The sequence below is a fragment of the Rhea americana genome, unplaced genomic scaffold, assembly GCF_003343005.1.
Source record: "Rhea americana isolate MKP2758 unplaced genomic scaffold, rheAme1 scaffold_0, whole genome shotgun sequence".
Taxonomy (NCBI): domain Eukaryota; kingdom Metazoa; phylum Chordata; class Aves; order Rheiformes; family Rheidae; genus Rhea; species Rhea americana.
The window spans coordinates 17,231,761-17,253,729 of NW_028185037.1; the positions used below are offsets into that span (position 1 = coordinate 17,231,761).

The 21,969-nt window shown below is 43.4% G+C and overlaps 1 protein-coding gene across 2 annotated transcripts in view; it reads right to left on the reverse strand.

The window, feature by feature from the left end:
* Positions 1-21,969, reverse strand: part of ST3GAL1 (ST3 beta-galactoside alpha-2,3-sialyltransferase 1) — a 73,327-nt gene that overhangs the window by 23,968 nt on the left and 27,390 nt on the right. Inside the window, exons 1-2 of one of the 2 annotated variants that reach the window (XM_085320428.1) lie at positions 14,495-14,513; positions 1,816-2,654 (exon numbers count right to left, since the gene is read on the reverse strand). In XM_085320428.1, the coding sequence (XP_085176554.1) occupies positions 1,816-2,136 (321 nt within the window). In that variant the 5' untranslated portion in view covers positions 2,137-2,654; positions 14,495-14,513. Of the gene's footprint in view, positions 1-1,815; positions 2,655-14,494; positions 14,514-21,969 lie in introns of those variants that run through there. The other variant, XM_085320352.1, reaches the window with a different exon arrangement.

Here is a 21,969-nt window from a genome sequence, read left to right on the forward strand (position 1 = left end):
AATCACCTTTCAGAGGAGAGAGGGCACCTTGCTCGTTTACAGTAGAACAGGGCAAGTATTTTTGGTGAGTAGTTAATTTGCCGTACACATTGCAGTTTTGGGGGACACCAAAATATTTCATACATTCTGGATGAAGATGAATTCAGTCTGAAAAAAAAAGGTAGAAAAGGTGTAGAAATCTTGTAAGATTTATTTGCACCATCTTAGGAAAAAAAATGCTTTGTTTTTTTTTCTGAAATAGCGTATTCGCTTTTAATTTGACAGCCCTGAGAAGCAACTGACAGCTTTTATTAAAAAGAAAAAAAAAAGAGAGAGAGAGAGAGAGACCTTGAAGTTGTCCTGGAACTATTTTCACTTAGCTGGAAAAAAACTACCCTGTCCCCTTGCCTCCACCCCTCAAAAGAACCTGTTTCGGGTTGATATGGARTGAACTATTTTTGGTTTTTTTCAGTTTCACCACAAGCAGGAGAATATGAAATTCAGATTTCCGTATTGGGGAAGTCCCAGATTTATTTTTTTTTGTTGTTGTTTTCTTTTTTTTTTATGAGAGAACATTTTGACTAGAAGTTTAAATGAAAATTCAGTATGATGGCTGAAGTCTGCAGACTTCAGCTCCACTTTGCCTTGTGGGACAAGCTCTCAGGGGTGACCTCCTTTATCAGAGACCGAGGAGAAACATCTGGGAGCTGAGACAATAAAAATAAAAATAATAATAAKAACCCACAAGCAACTGGAAATAAGAATCACAGCCAATGGGAAGCTGAAAGAATCCAACATCTGTAATATCTAATAGCAAAAARGGGTGGGTTTTGTTGTAAAATATGGATATCAGGGATGCTACACGCACTGAGAGTGCAGTCAACTGGCCACTCTTTCTAGCTAGTGGACGCAAGTATTCCCCCAGCGCTTGATGCCTCTGCTGAAACCTGAATCCTCCCCCAACGGAAGCATGTGTCTGCCGCAGGGGCCCCCCCAGGGCAGCAGGGAAACGAAGAAAACCACAAATTCACCCTGAGAGMTGTGTGCACCAAAGGGGAACAGGTCGTGGGCAGGTGGGTGTTCATACAAAGGGCATGAGGAGACGGGATGTTTTCTGAAACGGAAGAAGGCAACTTGCAACGCAACCGTGATTTTACCCRGGTGCTGCAGCTCCAGGGCTTTAATTAAACAAAACGCCAGCATGTCCCTTCTTCCCTTCCCCTCTTTTGGAAGAAGGGACACTCACGAAGTGTCACGATGTTTGGATGAGCCTCTTTAGACCGCCCTGCTCAGGGGACACTCAGAAGCCATCGGTCCTCAGCGACCCGCTCCTGCAATATACAGTTCATGMATGCTACAGACCTGCTTTACAGCATCAGCCAGAACAGGGACCGTGCTCATACRCACGGAGGAGATCGTTCTGGGTATAATCCTGCTAACTATTCAAATATCTTGTAGTAGGGACAGCCCCAGGTGAATAACACGCTTCACAACAAGTTTTCTTTCTTAGTCGGTTAGATGGCACCTTTTGAAGCAAAATAAGTAGGGTTTCAAATTTTAATCTTTTAAGCAGAAGGAAGAAAAAAAAAGCCACTATGACATTTGCAGGTTCTGGATTTGCTTCCTTACTCTCCCAGGAAATTTTCTGGGCTTTTTGGACTTTTTCATGGGCTTCAATTGCTCATAAGCTCAACAGTGGCAAGAACACCCACTATCCTCCACCTCTGCCTGCTTTCTCAACTGAGACTGTGATTTTCTTTTGGGGGGGAGGGGGGAACCATCTCCCAGAGCCCTGTGAGCACTGTGCTGGGTTCAGGCCAGTGCTCACACACTTACCAGCCACCACCTGTAGCTGTCTTCTGGGATCAAGGCATCCCGTGAGGTCAGGAAAGGTTGCATAGTTTGATTAAATCTCTGATCAAACCAGAGGGAACGTCCTTGTTCCGAAATACACGTGGTACAGCTGCATGGTCTTCTGGGGTATTTGATGACCTTCCTGAATTGCTCGGAAAACTGCATGATGATGTGCTTAAGGTCCCAGGTGGTCATGGTCACCTGGTGCTTGTAGTTGAGCAGAAACGATGTTATTGTGATGAGCAAGAAGRCGAACGTAAACATTTTCACGTTCCTTTTCCTTACGGCAATCATCTTTCTCATCCAGGTTCTGCCGTCTCGGCTGCCGAAATGCAACGTAGAGTCCAAAATAAGGCAAAAAGGAAATGTTGCTGAGCTTTTGGGGAATGCTGGTCGGTTAGCACCAAGGACTCAGGCTGGACATATCCATTCCAAAATCAAGGGAAGAAGTTTCCTTTTCCCCAGGTGGGCTTAAAAAAGGCAAAGTTGAGGATTTTCTTTCACCTTTTAACAGAGGTCCCAAATCTCTTTCAAATCCCCGTGAACCGTGGCTAATCTCTCCCACTGAGGGTTCGGTGAAAACTGATTCTTTCCCTTCCACGTTCCAGAAGATTTAGAGGTGAATAACATCAACATTCAAATTTAGGTTTTCCACGTAGGACCAAGATAGAAAATAGAGGAACCAGACTGTAGAAAGAAGAGTTTTGTTTTGCTTTTTTCCAGAAAGTTGGTTTGCAAAGGATTAGATCATCCTGGGATATACATTCCAGCAGAGAGAGGTGCTTTGATGTTCATTTAAGCCAAGGAGAGCAGTTTGCATCCTGTAGATACATACACACACAAAAAAGGGAAGAAAAAGAAAGTCAGAAAGTTTTCTGCATTTCTCTCAACTTAATTTCTATGCTTTTCTCTCCCCATTGCAAAACTTCCGATTGCCTCAGAGCCTTCAGAACATAGCCGTAATTTCTGCTGTGGGATTTGCACAGTGAGAAGTTTCTCAGCAAAATTTCCAAAAGGGCAGAGCATCGACCTGTGGACACTGAGTCCCTGTGTACTGAATCAGCTGCAGCACTCTGGCCTTATCGGAATTACAGTTTGCAGCCGTTTCAATGGCAGTGAGTCAGCTTATTCCCTTAGGCTGACCTTGATAACCACAAAACACACAACACGTTCCTACCTAAAACCAGCTGAACACAAAAGCAGCGGGCATAGGAAGGAGAAGGTAGGACAGAGGAAGAGGAATTGTTTCCCTTCCCTTCCTCCCCCTACAGGCATCRTTTCTTAAGGATCGCGGTTGGACTGGTGATTCAGAAAATGGCAAGCAAGAACAGCTCATAAGTTCTGGGAAGATGGTGGAAGCGGAGGCATAAATGGTATTTGGTTGGACGAATTATGGCTATTTTCCATGTCGCTGCCAAGGAAGGCTAGGTAAGGCAAGCTTTCGATCTCCAAGAGATCCCTTAAGATACTGAGCTGGGCAGAAACCTGGAGCTCTGCCTCAACCAGTTGGTGTGGAGCAGGACCCAGAGCAGTGATTTAAACAAGCCAACAAGTTTTTGAAAGCTGAAAAATGGATCACTTTCCTCCCACAGTGCAATTGTTCTGTGGGAAAAAAGGCACTGCAGGRTTATTTTTTATAATTACGGATATTTGCAGAAAACTGAAATGCTGTTGTTTAAATGACATTGTTATTTAAAAAAATAAATAAAAAAGTACATCAGCGGTTYTAGCAGATTTACATCTATAGTGAGAAGCAGATGTGCCAAAACAGATGTGGTTTTCTGAAAAAGCAAAAACCCCAGCACATGAAGCCCTACGGATGGGCTTTTCCTGAGGCTCCRGGGTGATTCTCAAGGAGCTGCTCAAGGCCACACTGCTTTAGCAAGGGATTTTATGTGGTGTCTTAGAGACAGCGCAGGTCTGCGTTTTTTGCGAGGTTGTGTAAATATTTACCAATTCCCAGAAAGCTAAGTCAARAGGCAGGAGACTCATACTGCGGTCTCAACCCTCTGCCCTCTCTCTGGTTTCCYATTCAGAGCCAGTGATGGGTAGCTGGGGCCACTCAATTAATTGCTGTTTGCCAAGCACCTTGAGAGCTGTTTTAGTCTAGCTTACGCCAATGCATTAACGGGAGCTCAAGGCCCGCAAGTGGATCATGCTCGGTAACTAAAAGCTTTATTCGCCCGGGTTGCTCCAGCTTTTAGGCTTTGCCTATACCTATAAATTCAACAGCACCCAGGAGCAATCCTGCGTGTGGGAGCTTGCCTGGCTCTAACATGAGCTTGGGCTTTGGGGACTGACCAGCACTCTTGCAGCAATGCCCAGCTACGGTTCGGGAACGGCATGCCCAAAGCCACCCTGATCTGCAGAACGAGAAAGGGAATGTAACAGCACAGCCGCAGCACGCAGGCGGTCGCTCGCCAGCTGGCCTCCGTGCCAGAAAACGGTCCCGAGCACGTTGACTTTACCAGTGGCGATGCAGTCGCTAGTCTAAACAAAAACACAGCCTCTGAACCCCCAAAACTATGCCAGATCCCCAAAGGAGATTCTCCATTTATAGGCTGGGTGATTTAAAAGTTGCGATGTCAGTGGGTTGAGGCCCAATGCTGTTAATGCCGAGCTAATTCATTCTTTGCAAATGTAAGTCCCGTTCTTTTTTAAGTGGAGCAGGGACTGGGTTTATTTAGCTTTCCATGGGAAAGCCTATAAAATGAGTATTGTTTATATAAGAATGCTTTTGGGGCCTCCAAAATAAGCACATGCTTCACTAGGATTTTTTTTTTAATTGCTCTTAGGTTAAACATATTTTTAGAATTTGAGAAAAAAGAAAAAAAAAAGTATTGTTTACATGGTGCAGTGCAGTGTCTCCAAACTCCTCATTATACCTGCTTTTATAGCACATGATGGCAAGGTGAGAAACCAGAACTCCCATGGCCTTTCCCCAGTGTGTAAACATATATTAGACACTCTATTTTAATTCTTGCTATTTACAGTTTCCTATGAATGCTCATTTTCCTATGGGTGCTGATGATAGAAAAAAAAATATACACATATATACACTTATCCTGACAGAACAGCTCTGGGGACTATAAATATGATTTAGGGCTTCAGGCAAAGAAGTGTCGAAATGAACAGAAAATGCTTTCACTGAGTTCACTGCAACTTGGACCAGGCTCATTCTTCTCTGTCTTTACCACCAGCGTAAGCATCAGTACCTTCTCTCCTGCAGCCGGCCAGGTGGGGAGGGCAGCTGGCCGTGTCAGAGCCACCCGATCGGTGCGTGGGGCTCTAACAGGTTGGTACCACCAAGCCCAGCTTTGGAGAATTTGCTTTGCCTCGTGGCATCGTCCGGGCTGGTTAATGTAAATAATTATGAGGAAGTATCGTGGGCGCAGCTGATCACAGCTGTCACCAATGTGCTGCCACTCTACCAGTGAGTCAGGGCATATTGGGCTCAGACYCATGAGTAATTTACGGGAACTTAAGCTATGGAGACTTAAATGACTTGTCACCCCTCAGCCGAGCTACAGAGAGTTAAGCAGAGTTTAAGTATGTTGTGTTTGCTGCTGGCTACGCATGTGGCCAGCTCAGTTGAGGCGAACAATAAGTTAAGTTACTTGAAGGGATTGGGTGCTGAAGGTCTTATCTGCAGCCTGGATTTCTCCTCTTACCTTTTCACTTCCTCCTACTTCTCACTTTACACCCTGTTCCTGGGAAGGGTATCTCCGTACACACTGGGATAACTCTCACTTCTGCCAACTCACACTATCCAGTGACATACAATGCGAGTAAAATGCAAAATTACATTTCCCAGGAAAGAATATAGAAGGAGAGGCTCTTCTGCGCTATGCCCTAGGGGTAGGAATGGTTCCAACGTGATTATATGGTCATAAACAACAGCAGACTTTAGTCTTTTGTCTACATTTTATGAACTGAAATAAAATATCTCAAGATCAATCCATTGTGATTGACTGTCTTCATTGCCTTCTCGCATTTGAGAAAGAACAGAAAGAACTTTTTTTTTCCGGGTAGATCTTTTCTGTATTGTGCACTCAGTTGTGCACTTTGAAGAATGTCCCTGGACCCTTGCCAGCTATACAAGTAACAGACAAAGATGAAACCACATCAATTCAACGAACTAATATAAAGAGGTTCTCAACACCTTCAGGAAATAAACTGTTTGACAAATCCATTCAAAAATGCAAAGTCCTGTCACTGTACTGAGACAGACTAGTGGTGGGAATTTTTGTGTGTCATTGCAAATCAAGTCAGGAACGGGTAATTTCATTGAAAATCCACAATTTCAAGAAAATTACGGTCAGGAATGAATGACAGAAAATCATCTGAGCTAGCCAAGTGGCATCTCATTGAGGTCAAGGCCTAAATGCCTCATGCTGATAAAAGCCAAATTTTTGCTTGACAACTTTTATTTGTTTTTAAATATGCAGATTCTCTGAAGAAGCTATTCTGAAACAGAAGATAGAAACGTTTCATTCTCAGGATGTTACAAGAGAATATTCCAATATCAGCGGAATGTTTCATTTCCTGATTTATTTTTTTAAGGTATGTTTTAAACAAAAAGCATGACTCAAATATTCATGAACATTGACAAGAAATCATTATGCTTGCCCTCCCCTCCGCAATTGCAATGTAGTCACAGGATGGTAGTTTGACCTCTTTTTTATGCCTGTTTTGTTAGAAGATGAATACTTAAGTATTAGCACCCCTTTGAGGAGATATTTGTTAGCTTGTGTTAGATGCTGACAATTCAGGATCCCACTCTTGCTGCTGGCCTTCTGGCTGTTACACAGTAAAATCCAAGAGTAAAACATATTCCTCTAGTTCGAYATCACCAGCATTTTGCAGACCCGGTATATGGAGTGTAACAGCACACAGGCATCAGGGACCTCGTGGAGATATCTCTAGCTTTCCACTCATTGCATCGCTTGAATAAATCAACATTCCTTCCCAGAGTGTTTTACACATGGAAACCACTTCCCCATCCTCCTCTGTGTGCCGTCACCCCGCTGGAGACCGGTGAAGGATAACACGAACTGCTGCAGCTCTCTGACAGCTACAGGTAGCCATCACACAAYCTACAGTATTTTGCATGTGGAAAATGTCAGAGTAGAGGACATTTGCTGCAATTTTCCTTCAGTAGACCCTTCTGTGCTAGAGAAACCTCCACAGCAGTACTGCAAATGCCCAGCGTTAGAAGCATCGCTTGCCTCACCAATCCAATTGCACAACCCCAAACACTAGTTAGTTTGCCAGTACAGCTAAACTGCTTCTGCAAATGACAGCTTTGTCATTATAAAGCCTTTTGTATTTCCTTAAGAGGGAAAGCGGCTTGTTTTGGGACTCCATCCTATATAGACTCCAGGTGAGTAACTCCTTAAGCAATGCTTGGTCACAAAGCCCTGACCAGTGATATCAAGAGCATAGGAAGTTAAAGCTTGTTTTACTGCAAGCATTGAAGGCCCAGAGCAGTCTTGGAAGATGACACCCCAGTGCAACAAAAAAAAATAATCTCTGCAAAAATATGCATAAATTTTTACTCCAGTTCTGAGCTTGGGCCTGGAAAGGAACAATGGATGGGGTTGTTTTATTTGAAACCACAAGCTTGTCTGCCTTGCTCGGGCTCATCGCTGGCTGCTTTTGACTCCCCATCCCATGAAGTAGCTGGCTGACATTTAGAAAGAAACACTTCACTGGTCTGACACCTTGCCAAAGACCTCTGAGTGCAAGACTCTCACTACATGAGATAAATTGTGCAATTATGAGACACTGTGGCAACCCTTCAGAGTTAAACATAGAGCGGGAACATGAATCTCCCTTAACCAGATGCTGCTGGGAGCCCCTGGAAAGTCTTTGGTCCATCTCTTCTGGCTCTAGGTGATCACTCTCACAAGCTCTTGAGCCCTGCAAGACAGCTGTAGACATGAGGGGATGCTGTGTACACCCMTACCTGGTGAGTGCTGCTGCCTTTAGGACTTGTCTTTTTCATGGTGCAACTTCCCAAGGATTGCTGACCCCACAGAGCTCTGTCCTTCTCAGACACCAAAAGCYACCAAAGGATGCAGTTCTGGAAAAATGCCACCTTCCATATAACTTGCCTCTTTCCTACTGACAACTTAATTAAAACTTCAGTATATTTTGTTTTTCAGAGTTAATCAGTTCCCCTCTCCCTTTCCTCTTCATCTTCTCAGTCCTGGCTTGTCACAGCAGAAGACAAAGGTGCTGTTGTCCTATGTGCCCAAAGTCATGGAAAAGCAGCTCCAACTCCAGCCTTCCTTTTAATCAGTGAGAAAATTATTTGTATCTCTTGCCTCATTCCTTTGCTTTAGGATTTATGCTGTAGGCATAAATCTGTCTGTCTGCCACTGCCAAATGGGGTCACAACATCTAAGTTAGGCTAGCTGACTGGCATACCACTCTTATATTTATCAAAATACCCCAAGCAGCTCCAGCTAATCATATCAACACTGCCTAGGAAACAAAGCTATCTGAGAGCATTTAAACCACAAGAAAAAGTCATTTTAAACAGATTTGAAAGTAGTAATTCCTCCACATCTCTTGAATTTGGAGCCAGCTATTGGGCACTGTTTCATCCATCACAGTGAATGGAAAATATTGCAAGTGGTTTCTGGGGCATAAGTGCATGACACTTTAGTTGTTGGTGATCTGAATAAATCGTTACTTATTTGTGTCTTATCAAGTTTGCTGGCAGGCTCAAGCTGGTCAGGTGATAGGAGATCTCTATAGCAAGTACTCTATTAAAGCCTTCTCTACCGATRTACATAACAGGTCTGTGCAGTCAGAGTAAGCAAATAGATTTTTGCGCAAGATGTGTATAGTATAACAGAAACTTGGGTGGAGCAGCTGGTTTCTGCTACCTCAAAACAAATCTTTGTCTTGGTAGACCTTGTCAGGCATGTTGCAGAAAGGTCTGGGAGTGAAATCTCCATCGTGTAGCTCGTGGAAAGGGCTAGTGGTTGCACCTCAGAAAGGGTTATGAGCCTGGGGACGCTTGGTTATGGAACTGCCATTCCTGCCTCCTCCCATCTAGCAATGAAAATATTTTGTCCTCCGGTGYGGCAGAGGAGTTTGTACAGCAAAAGCTACCACCTCCCTTGCATACCAACAGTCAACTCCTGCAGGAGCGGTTTGTTTAGAGAAATTGCAGTTTTACTATCAAGGATTAATTGTGTTGCCCTCCACAGCCTGGAGTTCCTGTTCATGYCTCCAGGTCAAACAGGAATTTTTGCTTTGAATTTTTGCAATTTTGGCTGAAAGTGCTATAAAAGATGCCCTAGTCTGTACTTCAGGTCCAAAAATGTCTGTCCTCATCTATCTAGTACCTCTGTGGCACAGGTCGCCTTAGCAGTTGGGCATGGAGAAAATAGGATGCTTCAGCAATCTCTCCTGTGTGGCCGTGAGGACAATATCATTGTGCTCCTGGGGAAACAGTGAAGCCATAAACAGGTCTGAAACAGAGCTTGCTCAGATCAGCGGAACTTGGATCAGACTTCTGATATTCAGTAATGTACCCAAACTCTCTAGAGGAAGCATCCTATTCTCAACTTTTCTAGCTTACTGGGGCTCCAAGGGAGCAGGATGCAGCCACGTCTGCAGCCCGGGCTGGCGTTTCTGGCTATCGGCTGTGTGTGTGCTAAGGCAGAAAGTTTGGGAACCGTCACRTTTTGCAGACTGACTCCCAGGTGTCTTCTTCATGAGACAAACTGAGAGAAAACAGTGAAAAGGGACATTAATTCAAGCTTATGGGCAACTCCACTGSTGGTCTATTGAGCCACAGGAATGGACCATTCCTTTGGTCAAACCTCAATTCAAGCATTTCCAAGACAAAATAGGAGCCCCAGAGAAGGAACCATCCACTCAACTTGTGACAGTAGCAATTACAGCCAAGAGAGAGAATGAAGGCTGCCACATACCACCAGTGATGTGCTGAAAACCAGAATAATGGAAAAATAAGCTGCAAGTAGCAACATTTTTCACAGATCTTGCCTTGCTAGAAAGTAATTTTTGGACCAAGAACCCTGCATCTCTGCATACCCTCTATGCCCCCCCCCCAAATGGTCCCTCTCCTTGCCTTGTTGCAGCTCATTTTCTTCTATATATTCCAAACCTTCTTCCTCACAGACACATTTATGTTTTAAATAGAAATATGCTTCTACAAACTCTTAAAAAGTGTTTGTTGCCTTCCTCATCCTGCAGTTTCCCAGGCTGTGCTGGACAGACAAACAGGATTAACTTACTGGAACATGAGAGCTTTCCTGCTGAGGACCAGGACCAACTAATGGGTTTGGACAGGACTTTTTATGCATTGTAGAAGAAAACTCATGTATGTGCATTAGTTTCAGTTTTACAGGATTACAGGAGAGAATATAGGATTATTTCATTTTATAGGACAGCCTAAACTAAAGGTAGAACTCAATCAAATTGACAGCAGGTGTTTTGCTATCCTGTCAATCAGTATCCAACCTAACAGTATGCAGCAACCTATTTCATGGTTAAAACTGCAGGAACATGTATGTGACTGCAAATACAGTTCTTCAAGTAGACAGATTGCAAAGAAWACATCACAAGGAACCCTGATTTCTTATATTAAGAAAGTTATTAACACACAATAGTGACCCTTACGGATTATAATTACAAATCTAGAGAAAGGTTAGATAAAAATGACATGGTACTGTCAAAAAATCTCAAAAACTGACATTCAAGATTGGTGCTTCYCATTGCTACCAATGCATAGGCATTGAATTGCCCACACTAAAATTCATGAGGGTCTATGCATCTGTGCATAGTCTGGAGCTGGCAATCAGTGCAAGCTACAGCAAGCACAAAATAATACCTCCAGTCTCCCATTTACTGTGGACATTTTTGAGAGTTCAGTAGTCATAGGAAGTCTATATGGAGTCAATAAATAATACTTTAGAAATATAYCACAGAGACGAGTAATGCATGCAATGGTTTATCTACTGTGTTACAAGATAGAATTACAAAGCCATTAGGAAGATACTTTAATTGATCAACTATTTTATACATCCTTAATAGGAATGTTTGATCTATTTGGATCCAAATGCACTGCGTGCTCTTCCTCCCAGGCTTAGCACCATGAAGCCTCTGTGCATRCAGTGATGTCCACATTCCAACTTGTGGTCCTACARCTGCAATGTYATTGAGATATTCMAGAAAGCAAGGACTGATTTGGACCRTCTCTTATTCAGATAGCTGTCACATCTTGGGTTGTTTCTAATATCTGATGGAGAGAAGTAGCTGCGTATGGCAGGTAATCTGAATATGGCCCAAAGAGTTTATTCCTGCTATACTACATCRATGGAAGTTGTACTTTGGGTTGTGTGGCTGCACGTCTGTGTAAGAATTGCAAGATTTCAGGGAAGGAGAATTTGTGTCTTTGGTCTGGACCTTTTAAGTATTTTTAGGGAAACAAAGATTAGCATACATCAGAGCGGCACAGACAAGGCTTCTCATAATCCTGAATATGAAAATATGTCAAGAGCTGCATGCCAAATGGATTTGCATACATCAGAGCTGCATATACAGCAGTTTGCCTAGGCATTCTAAAGTGCATTAAAAATGTTAATACTGAATTATGTGGAGGCTGGTAATTGAATCCTGGAGAAACACACACAGAMGTGCACAAAACTATGGCATCTTTTCCACTTGTCTTATATGGCTAAAACATAAAAAGAGAGTCTTAAAGTAGTCCATACTGTTTGAATATTAAAGGGCTTTCTGGTTCAAAGAGAAAATCAAGCTTTCACTTTTCCATACAGAAATGAATAGCAGCGGYAGATTTAATTTATTTAGTACTACAACTTTCAACTTTAAAATCACATCATACCATCAATTTTTGTGAAAGTAGAAACTGTAACCACATTGAGACCAATTCAGCATTGCATGTATGGCATGAAAGCTTTGGTCCCTCCATATGCAGTGATGGCAATGGCATCCTACCTAGAAATGAAATTGTAGCAGGCCAACTGCTAGAAATACCAGCCTGAATTATCTCTTTTATTTGAYATACGGTGGAAGAAGGAATAGCTCTGTCCTTGGGGCACTAAGTCAAAGTGAGACTGAAAAGCCCATACTGCTTTCTTTTCATCAGGAATGATTACCAACATCTACCCAGTTGCTACAACCTAGTGCATTAGAAAACCAAGACCTTTCTTTCCTGCCTCAATCAACAATCAACACAATTCTGCAATGGCTGGTTTGGTATGGTTCAGAAACCTCAGCTTCAGGCTAGCAGTAACTGTCAAGAAGTGAGCACAAGCATATCAGCACCAGGTCAGTACACATACTGTGGAGTGTCGTTTCAGGCTAAGCCCTGTCTTCAGGTTCACGAGCACGTCTCCCAGTTGAAAACTAGAAGAGAAATTTCTTCCGAGTGGCAATACAACATACCCACAACCTCCAGAAAGGCCATCTGGTGAAGGAGGATTAGTACTCTAGACTCGATGCTAAATCCTGTCCTTGCTTACTCAAGTGGTCTCCTTTTTGATTATCTCCAAGAGCTTGCAAATAATCATTTAAAGGATGCCTTAAAAGTAGCACACATCTAGGGTGCAACAYAGCAACTATCTAGCAGCATGCACAGACATTATGACTACCCATACTAGCTTGCCACAGAAAGAAAAAAGCTGTCAAATTGCATCGAAACGAAAGGATGTTTCAGACCAGGAAAGGAATTTGTAATGAATTTGGGATCCCAGGGCTCCTGCGCTCATGAAAAGTTGCGTGGTAACTTTGAAAATGGAGCATACAAAACCATCACCATCGATGTAACCTTAAAGGTGCTGGTAAGTTCTAACGGGCGCAATATAAAAACAAACAATCCCCAGCAACCACATGCAGCAGGGCCCTGGGGCTTCAGGTTTCTTTTTAAATGAGCCACTCATTTAGGTGAAAAAGTTTGCTTCGCAAGTGGGAGCTACAGGATTTTTATCTGTGTGATCTCAATTAAGCAAAAAGAAAAGTCATTTCACCCTTAATTAAAATCTCTCATGGATTTGCTGAGAATTGTATTGAAAGAACTCCTGAAGATACGCTGTTCTGCTTGGCTTGTTTTTGAACAGAAGAAGAAGAGTTTTCAATCTTTTTTTTTTTTTTACCTTCCTCTCCCTCTCAAAAAAAAACGAAAAAAAATGCTGAAAAATAATGACTCCAAACAAAAGGAAGTCATTACAAATGGAGTTGAAAAGTTAAAGAGTCCCAGAGAGGAACTGACCTATGACTTTTTATGAAGGAGATGTAGCAGCTGCTGAAGGGCATCACTGTTTTTAAGTTCCTGTACACGGAAGAAGAAAAGTGACAGGAGTCATCAGCCTCAAAGCTTCACCCTACTCACCACCCACTCTCAGCTACAAGGGCTTTGTCCAGGAAGTGGTAGTTGCCTGTATGCCCACTGGGGCATTCGCATCCTTAGACAAAAACAGTGAATATCAGGGGCTGGTCTGCCCTGACCACAGATTGCCAGATCACTTGTAGATATTTGTCTAAAAGATGAGCTTTCTAGTGGCCAGCATCACTACTGTAGAGATGTTTCCAAACTTGCAGCAGACGTAAATCTCACTTTACTGACTCTCATATTTCTTTCTTACAAATTTTGATGACCCAGCTCCAATTTACACGCACAGGTTTGGTATRTTGCAGATTGCATGAGAAACCATGTGGAAGACAGACAGCTACAGGGCTCGGAGTGACAGTGAGCACATAGGACACAAAGGCACAATCATCTGGTTTAAGTTTTAAAAATACATAYGGTCATTCCTGTTCACTCAGCTATCACCGAGAAAAGCAGGCTAGGAGAACCACTTCCCTCTTGCAGTTGCTCAGAGAGGTAAAACTAAACTGAACACTATGCTGTGAACCCTTCTGACCTGAATGATTAGGAAATACAACTTYTTAGTAAAACCGCTGCCATGCATTGCTCGGTACGATGTGGAAGTATCAACCTGCAGGTGAAACTATGCCCCGACACACACAGCAACGCAGTGGGGCAAGAAGTATGAATATCCCTCCTCCTTCTGCCCACAAGCATCCTAGGAAAGACCTTCAGCATTTGATCCCTTGCCTCAACTGTCAGGTAGGACGCGAAAATATGCTGGTACTCRTAGGGACGTTCCCTGAGCTGTCCTGGCTGAAGCAGCAGAGCAAGGAGGACCACAGGCTCTGAACTGTCTGTGCACAGCCAGCCTGTGCCCGCAGGGACAGCAGGAGATCCTCTGCACCCAGGGCAGATGAATTTTGCTTTCACTCTTGTATCAAAATGGTGTAGATGGTTCCCATAACCTTCCTTTGCCCTCCCCTTTTTTTCACCCCAAGGGGRTGGAGGAAAGAGAAGAAGGGACAAGGAAGAGGATTTGTCTGGATTAGCTGGGAGCAGCAAGTGCCTGACAGTGGGTTTACAGCCGTGCTGGCGAGGCTTACACCCGGCATTAACCGTTATATGGGTCAGGCAACTACGTGCAAAGGGAATGGAGGGCACACGAGGATCTGTCACAGTCCAAATTGCTGCCAGTCTGAGCCACGTCGAACTCCCACTGTGATAAAAAAAACCTCGTACAGCAACGGCTGAAGCAAAGGAGGGGGAAATCACATCTCTCTCTCCCCGTACCTTTTATTAACAGGACCAACAACCTTCCAGCTTCACTCTCCTTCACCGCGAAGGAGCATGATTCCCTTGGGGCCTTGGTCTCTTCTGCTTCCTCCGGAGATGCCCACAGCTCCCCCTCTAGATGCCAGAAACAGATATTGCGAAGGCATTCACACAGAGAGCACAAGAAGATGGAAAAGCTCATTCAAATCTTTAGTATCCTTTGAACTTCCCTCTTTAACCCTGTCCTCTACAGGGCTGGAGCTGCAAGTAAGTGAGGAGAAAAATGAYGGACAGCTCAAACACTCAACTCTGACAGAGTAATTTTTGTTTCAAAAACATCTGTAAATGAGAACTTTGAGGTAAATGGCCTCTTTGGTGGCCGAGCTTCACAGCATCTTCACAGCAGATGGAGGGAATGAAGCTCTTGCTAGCCATACCACCAGTGCTCAGGAGGAATAAGGATCTTTCTGCTGGCCAGGCACCCTTCAGGAATATTTCCCTGCCCTTGGTGAGTGGGCAGGTTATAATATACGCCACTAGCTCCTGACAATGCAGCTTCGTAGGAGCAGAAAGGAGCCCATTCACCATCAGCACACTTCTCTCCAAGCACAACTCCTGCTACTGACAGCTGTTCCTCTTTCCAGCAGAATGCCACCGGTCAGCCAGCTCGTGGCCACCAGCCCTCCCATTTCCAGCTAGGCTGGGGCATAAGGTAAGGTGCTCCCTGCCTCAGACTGCGTCATTATTTTGGCCTTGTAGTAGCAAAGGGAGCTTGTTCAGGGACCAAGCCCACAACGTGCTGCATGCTCTACTTGGCAGAAAATCAATCAACAAGCGTGGTCAAAACTAATGAGACTGATGTGAGCTGCAGGTGCAGTGTTGGCCCTCAGCCGCCCACTCTAGCAGGGAGTTGATGCCAGATGTTTAAAGGTAAGTGTATTTAAAAAGCACACGTAGCATGCATGTGTTGTCTTGTCTCCAGACMGTCTAGCCTAGATGTGAAAAGCCCGTGACTTGACCAGTGTTGCACATTACTTGAAGTTGGTCAGACATCTGCAAATGACTGTGGAAATACCAAGCTAATTAGGAAGTGAAAATAGAGCTGTCTTTCTGATGAGCAAGTATGAAAGGAAAAAAAAAAAAAAAAAAAAAAAAACGAAATCCCCCCAAAACTAACAGTCCTAGGCAAAAGAAAAAAAAGGGGGGGGGCTGGAAACCCCAGATTTGAAGATACAAAATCTGAGTTGCATTTTTGGCTGAGTGATCACAAGTAAGTAACTCTGGAGGACACATTCACTGCTTTTATTTGGTGTACTCAAATAGCTCAACTGAACTCGAGTTGTCTGGGGTTTGAGTTTCCAGAGATGTTGAGCACCTGCCCCTGCAACAATTTCACCAGCTTTGGCTCCTCACCACCYGCAGGAAGCTAGTCCAGAACCCCTCAAGACTGGTATTCCACAAACTGAGAGTCTCCCATTTTCACAGTGTTTTCAGCAACRTCCGGCTTGGGTCTCGCAGCATCTGTTTCCGCATCTGCTACACATACACAGCTCCTACCATAACAGCTGAGGTGAGGCTCRGTGACCAGTTGCAAAGCACTTTGGAAAGGTAGCATGGAAAAGGACTTAAAACCTTAGTTTTCCTTCCCTTTCCATTTCACCTTCTGCCAGCTCCTCAGCATTTCAGAGACAAATCATTGGAAGTGGGAAGCCGGAGCCGTAATAGAAACGTTGCATCTGTCCTCCGCGGCGCCCTGCACGCCTCCAGCTCACRTCTCTTTTAGGGCTCCGCTTCACCCTGGGACCTCCAAGCACTTGTGAAGCAGCTGTCCCTGGCAGGTGCAAAGTTGGTTTAAGAGGGAGTTGGCTCAGGTCCCTGCAGCTCTTTGCCAAGTCTGACGACGCCTTCAGCAAACTTGCTGGCATATTGGGCAGCAGTAGTAGTAAAAGAGGAGCAGAAGCCACCCAGCAGCTCCTGATAAGGGGATTTGGTTTGTAAATGCATGGCTAGCTGTGTTAACAGCGGCGTGTGGAAGGCAAGCGGTGACTCTCAAGTAGGGAAATGTGCTTTTAAGGCTTCCTTGATCCAGCGTGCAACCCTGTGCATGTGTGCAGAGTTGCCCTAGCTGGGGTAACAGCCATCACGTGGAGTCCCTTCCTCATTAAGCACTGCGGTTTATGGACCTCTTGRAGAGCTCCTGCCTCCTGCTTTCCCCACACCACACTGCGATATGAAACGCTACCGCCACATCCAAAGGTACCTGCTTTCGCGGTGACCATGGCCATCCCTGTCTCACCGCCTTCCCAGCCCCAAACCCTTGGCCAACGTCCACCAACAGAGCTGCATGTTGAGAAAAGGTCTGCAAACTGGGTGACTGCCACCGTAAGGTCATACAGGCTGCTCCACCACCCTGTACATTGACGTCAATCTAGACGGACCCTAGAGCAAAAGGTTTACAGGCTTTTCTGTAACTTTACAGCAAACTCCATTTTTAAGAGCTTTTTTTTCCTCTGCTCTGGACAAGATTAGCTGCTGCAACTTGATTGTGTTGCTATGGCAGTAATAAAATAATAATAAAAAAATCGCAGTAACCCACAGTACAGCAACGGTAATTGGTATTACTGCGTAAGGTCCCTGACATTAATTATAAATAAATTTTAGGCCCGCTAAGATAACCAAGTGAATTTACAGTACTAGGCTGCATGCTGCTGTTTAAGCCTGCRAGGCTGTCACGATATGCACAGAAAATATAAAGAGCGCCGGGGACCACGGTTTGCATTTTATTGCCTATTAATCCGAAAGTGTAAATAGCAATAAAACGCACAGTTATTCAGCACAAAAATAAAATACACCGCAGCATTTACAGACTGATGGATGGCTTGCCTGCCTGCTCTAATTTAGCAGAAAACGAGGAAGACAAGGAGGGGAAAAAAATAAACAATGGCTCCTGTCAGTGTGATTAGCCAGGAGAAGGCAGGTTAGAGCAGCCGGTCCCTGAAGAGGGTAACGCGACGCCACTTCATCTGGCTTTCGCCTCGGTAATTTAGCCCGGGCGGCTGTGCCAGCAGGCGCTTGGCAAAGGCGGCACCSGGAGAGGGGAAGAGCAGGATCCTGCTCGGGCTGCCGCTCCGAAGGGCTTCGTCTGCCGGATCCCCTCGTGGCAGGACGAGGGCCGGGCGACGCGAAAAAAGACTGGCAGAACGGTAAAAGTGCTCCAGTGCCATCTGCTAAAATGCAAAGAGAGGGGGAGAAAGGAAAAAAAAGAGGAAAAAAGAAAAGAAAAAAAGGGGAAAAATAAGAAAAAATATGAAAAAAAAGAAAAAAGCAAAAAAATGAAAGGAAGCACTGAGCCGCGGGAGCCCGTCCTCCTCCAGCGCCGCGGCGTTCCCGACCGCGCTGCAGGCACAGTTTAATCCTTTCTCTGCGTGACCGCGGTGCAGGGGTTGCTCCCTCCCCTGGCGATACAGCRAGCTTGGCCTTCTGATTTACCAGCCTCCAAATTTGGATGTCAAAATTAAGTGCCGAAAAATAGGCAGTGTGAATAACCCAGAGTCCAGGGGAAACATTTATCAACCGGACAATAAACGTAGAAGGATTTTTCACTTTTGTGCTTGTCTGTATATTCTGAGCCTGATCCAGTCCAAGTAAAGCCAGCTGAGTYTTCCAGCTGACTTCAACAAGCTGTTGTATCCAAAGGTCTCCTTTTTTCATATTCAGGGKGAATTTTGAAAATTCAACCTATTTTACAAAAGGAAAAACTGGCCTCAGAGTCTGAAAAAAATCCCACCGTGCCTGTCTTCTGGTGTGTATATCCATCCCATAGCTCAAGTCTCATAAAAAGCCCAGTTACTAGTCTTTCAATGCTAAATCAGCAGTCCAGAATTTACTTTTGTGCAATGCTGTTAATCAAATACTATATACATAAACAAATATACGTACATACATACATACACACATATCTGCATGTACACATGCATACAAAAATATCATCTCTCTCTGACTCAACCTTACCATTGTACAAAGTATAGTAACGTCAGCATGTAACTGAGTACGAATAAATACAAGATTTTAGAGTTTAGGGTGTTGTGATGATCCTACAAGGGGCTCTCAAGTTTACACTCAGACATGCTCACGCTTATGGATGCCTCAGCCCTCGTASGATCACAGCTGAGCAGAAGTTAAAGGACTAACCACATTAACCTTTCTGACTCTGCTTACTCTTGATTTGTCCTAGCAAGGGAAAGTCAACAGTGCAGGAATACATTAGCACAACAAATAAGGTCCTAGCTGGCACTTTTCGTGGCTCCTAACGTCCTTTATCCAAAGCACATGGTGCTGTCATCATGACAAGCAAATGKCCAGATGCTTTTATTTTTTAATTGAATTGAAAAGATATCCGGCTTCTTGCAGGATCTGCCCAAAGACAAGACTGCCCACAACCCTTCCCAAGGCAAGTGCAATTCCAAGATGGCCTTTTGTAGCACACTGAGAAATATTTCTAGTTCATAAACTCAAATGGCATGTGTTCAAATGTCTCCCAGAAGCCCCTTTAGCCACAGACACAATTTGGTCTCACTCTTCAAACGCAGCATTGGCAATAAAATCAAAGCTTCACCACTGCTTGGCTCTTCCCCTTTGGAAACGAATTTTCTGCTAAGTGTTTTCCATTCAACATAATCCCCTCTAGCCATCAATTGCAACACTCCACTTAGACGAAGAAAATAGCCCGAATGTATTGATAGCCTAAGGAGAAGTAACCCCTTTGGGGGCCCTTGGGTGCTTTTACCTCAAAGGTGAATTTCTCTATGTAAATCACTTGGAAAGAACACGTTCTCTCTCCCAGCTTCTTATTGAGCTGTCTAGGACACAGCATTTAAATGCAAGAAGGCAAAACAATAGTATTGACTGTCCTTTGTCCGGGTTTATTTAATTCTGTAAAGCAAATAGTTTGTGTGAAATGTACTACTCCTAATAAAATCGTATGGTGCATTTGCTTATAGAGGGTCGCGAGGGAGAGCAAGTGTGCCTGTACTCAGCAATAAATGTTTGATTTCATTTTGCACAGCAATTATTCAAAATGAGAGAGACTATTGGATCCAAGACTGCTGCCCTTTAGGACTCAGCCTGTCAMGTTGCATTGCTCTATACTTTTTATCCAAGTGGATTTCATCTCCATGTTGTTATTGCTGGGTGATATTCAGGATTTTAAGTCCAAGCTGCACAGAGCTTGAAAAATAACATTTGACTTCCAGACTACCTATTCTTTGTTAAAACGAGCATTGTTTTTTCCAGTTTATCAATGTGCCATAGTATATTAAAGGAACACAATTTAAAGTGTCTGAAAAGACAAAGAAAGAGAATTCAATTTAATCATTCCTAAAATTGCTTATTCTCTAGCTCTAAAAAATCTTTAAAAAATCTTCTGTAGCTTTTGTCATCAAGGGAAAGTTAGGTTACTATCATATATTTATTTTCTGTGGCTTTGGTGCATATTTTGGCAATTTATCAAGAATCTAGTATTTCTTCCTTTTCTGAAACTAAACAAGGCGTCATTAATACTATACACACACTTCCCTCTGTAGCTACTTTTTCAACATTTATTACCTAGCTAGCCTTGGACTTCATAAACTTTAACATATTGCCTAGCAAAGAGAAGTTCGTTCCACTGAGCTTAACTGTAGGTAGTGGTGTGTGCCATTTCCTCCTGAAAGTAAGATTTAATCAATGAAGTGCCACCTCATCCCTGAACCAGATGATCAGTCAACTCAACACTGAGTAATATCTTGGAAAGCCTGAGCTTACAGACAACTACAGAACAGTTAATCACAAAATTTAATCAAGATAATAATTAGCTACTGCATCCTGTTTAGTGCACAAGGATGTGAGCCTTCCAGTTCCTACTGCCAAATCACAACTAATATATGAATGAGGGAAAACATCAGTAWAGTCAAAAGATCATATCCTCGATCCAAACACATGAAAAACTAAATTCAAATGGYTTGCCAAATCCTTCAGCTTAAGTCTAGTGCTTTATGCCAATCAAAAAAAGTCAACCCTATATGATTCTTTTAAAGATCTGTTGCTTCAGAGGACCAAATTATTATTTTTCTTAGACCGCGCTTGACAGATAAAGCTCAAGGTCCTGGCACAGTAGGTGTTGTACTGAGGCTTAGTAAGCACTTTTTGTTCCGATAAACCTTGCCCTACAGAGTGGACAAGAATGGAAGGGAAGAGCTTTACTAAGTGACTTTTTCAAGGTCAAAATGAAGAATATAAGTCTCCCACGTTCCCATCAGAAATCTTTGCTGCTGTACTAYGCTGCCTCTATTGAGTCAGCTTTGTAGGTCTAAGCAAAGTTACAAGACTCTGTAGTTAATACATTTTTAAAGAACCTTGTATTTACCGTGAGCTAAGCAAAGTCACTTTCTGGGATAGATGCTATTAAGAGGATTTTAGCATATTCTCCCCTGACTTCAAAGTGCTGCGTGGGTCTCCTTGTTAAGAGACAAGTGACATCCAGACGTCACCGAACTGAAGCAGCAGCAAGCACTGCATTAGTAAACATTAAAAAGCCCCAAAACACCAACACTTGGAAGAAAGAATGGAGGGGTATAGAAAATGGATTATATGACCCCATAGGTCACTTCCAAATTCCATAAATCCTCTGATTTAAAAACAGGATGAAAAACTTCCTTTAAACCAGTGCTATGCTAGAAGTTGAGAGGGCCACAAGTAACTATGCATGTCCCATCTACCCAGAAAGTACGTGCCCAGGATGCGATGCTGAACCCTGTTGTGTCCTCACAGCAAGGACGGTCACGTTTTAAAGATCTGTTGGATAGCTTTGTTTATACTGAGGACCAGGTTAGTGCCAGTGGTCCAAAGTCCTGTGCCAAGTCATCTGAAACACCAGCACAATGTCATTTCCACGAGTTAAACACCTTCATCGGATTGAAACACCACCTTTCCTTGCAAGCCGTGGAGCTTGGGTCAATTTGCACCAGCTGGGGAGCTGGGCCGATATTTTAAATTCAGAAAGTGAGTGGCTTCTCCTAGGSGTCAGCAGAAAATAAAGAAACTCTACAGACTGATAGTGAATTGATTTTTTTTAACACACGAGAAAAAAAAAAAGAAAAGAAAAAGAAGAGTTGAATGATGGTAACATTTCAATCTTCACAGATACTGTTAGCTGTGATGAATCCCTTTTGTAAATTCAGTATCTTGAGCTACAAATACTTATCAAGAGTGTTATTATCAGCCATTTTGAGCCTACAAACAAGAATCTCCACTGTATTTTAATGGCTGCTGGCCACATCCATCAAAAAGGGACTCTAACAGACTAAYAGTTTTCATTGTTCAAGTTTTAATGAATATATGGCATTCCTATTCATTATTTAAGTGACATTGAGATGTATTTTSAGTCAAAGCTGCCTCTTCATAAATGTTAATAGCTACAATTGTGCCTTTAGTAAAATATTATAGCGGGTAAAAAA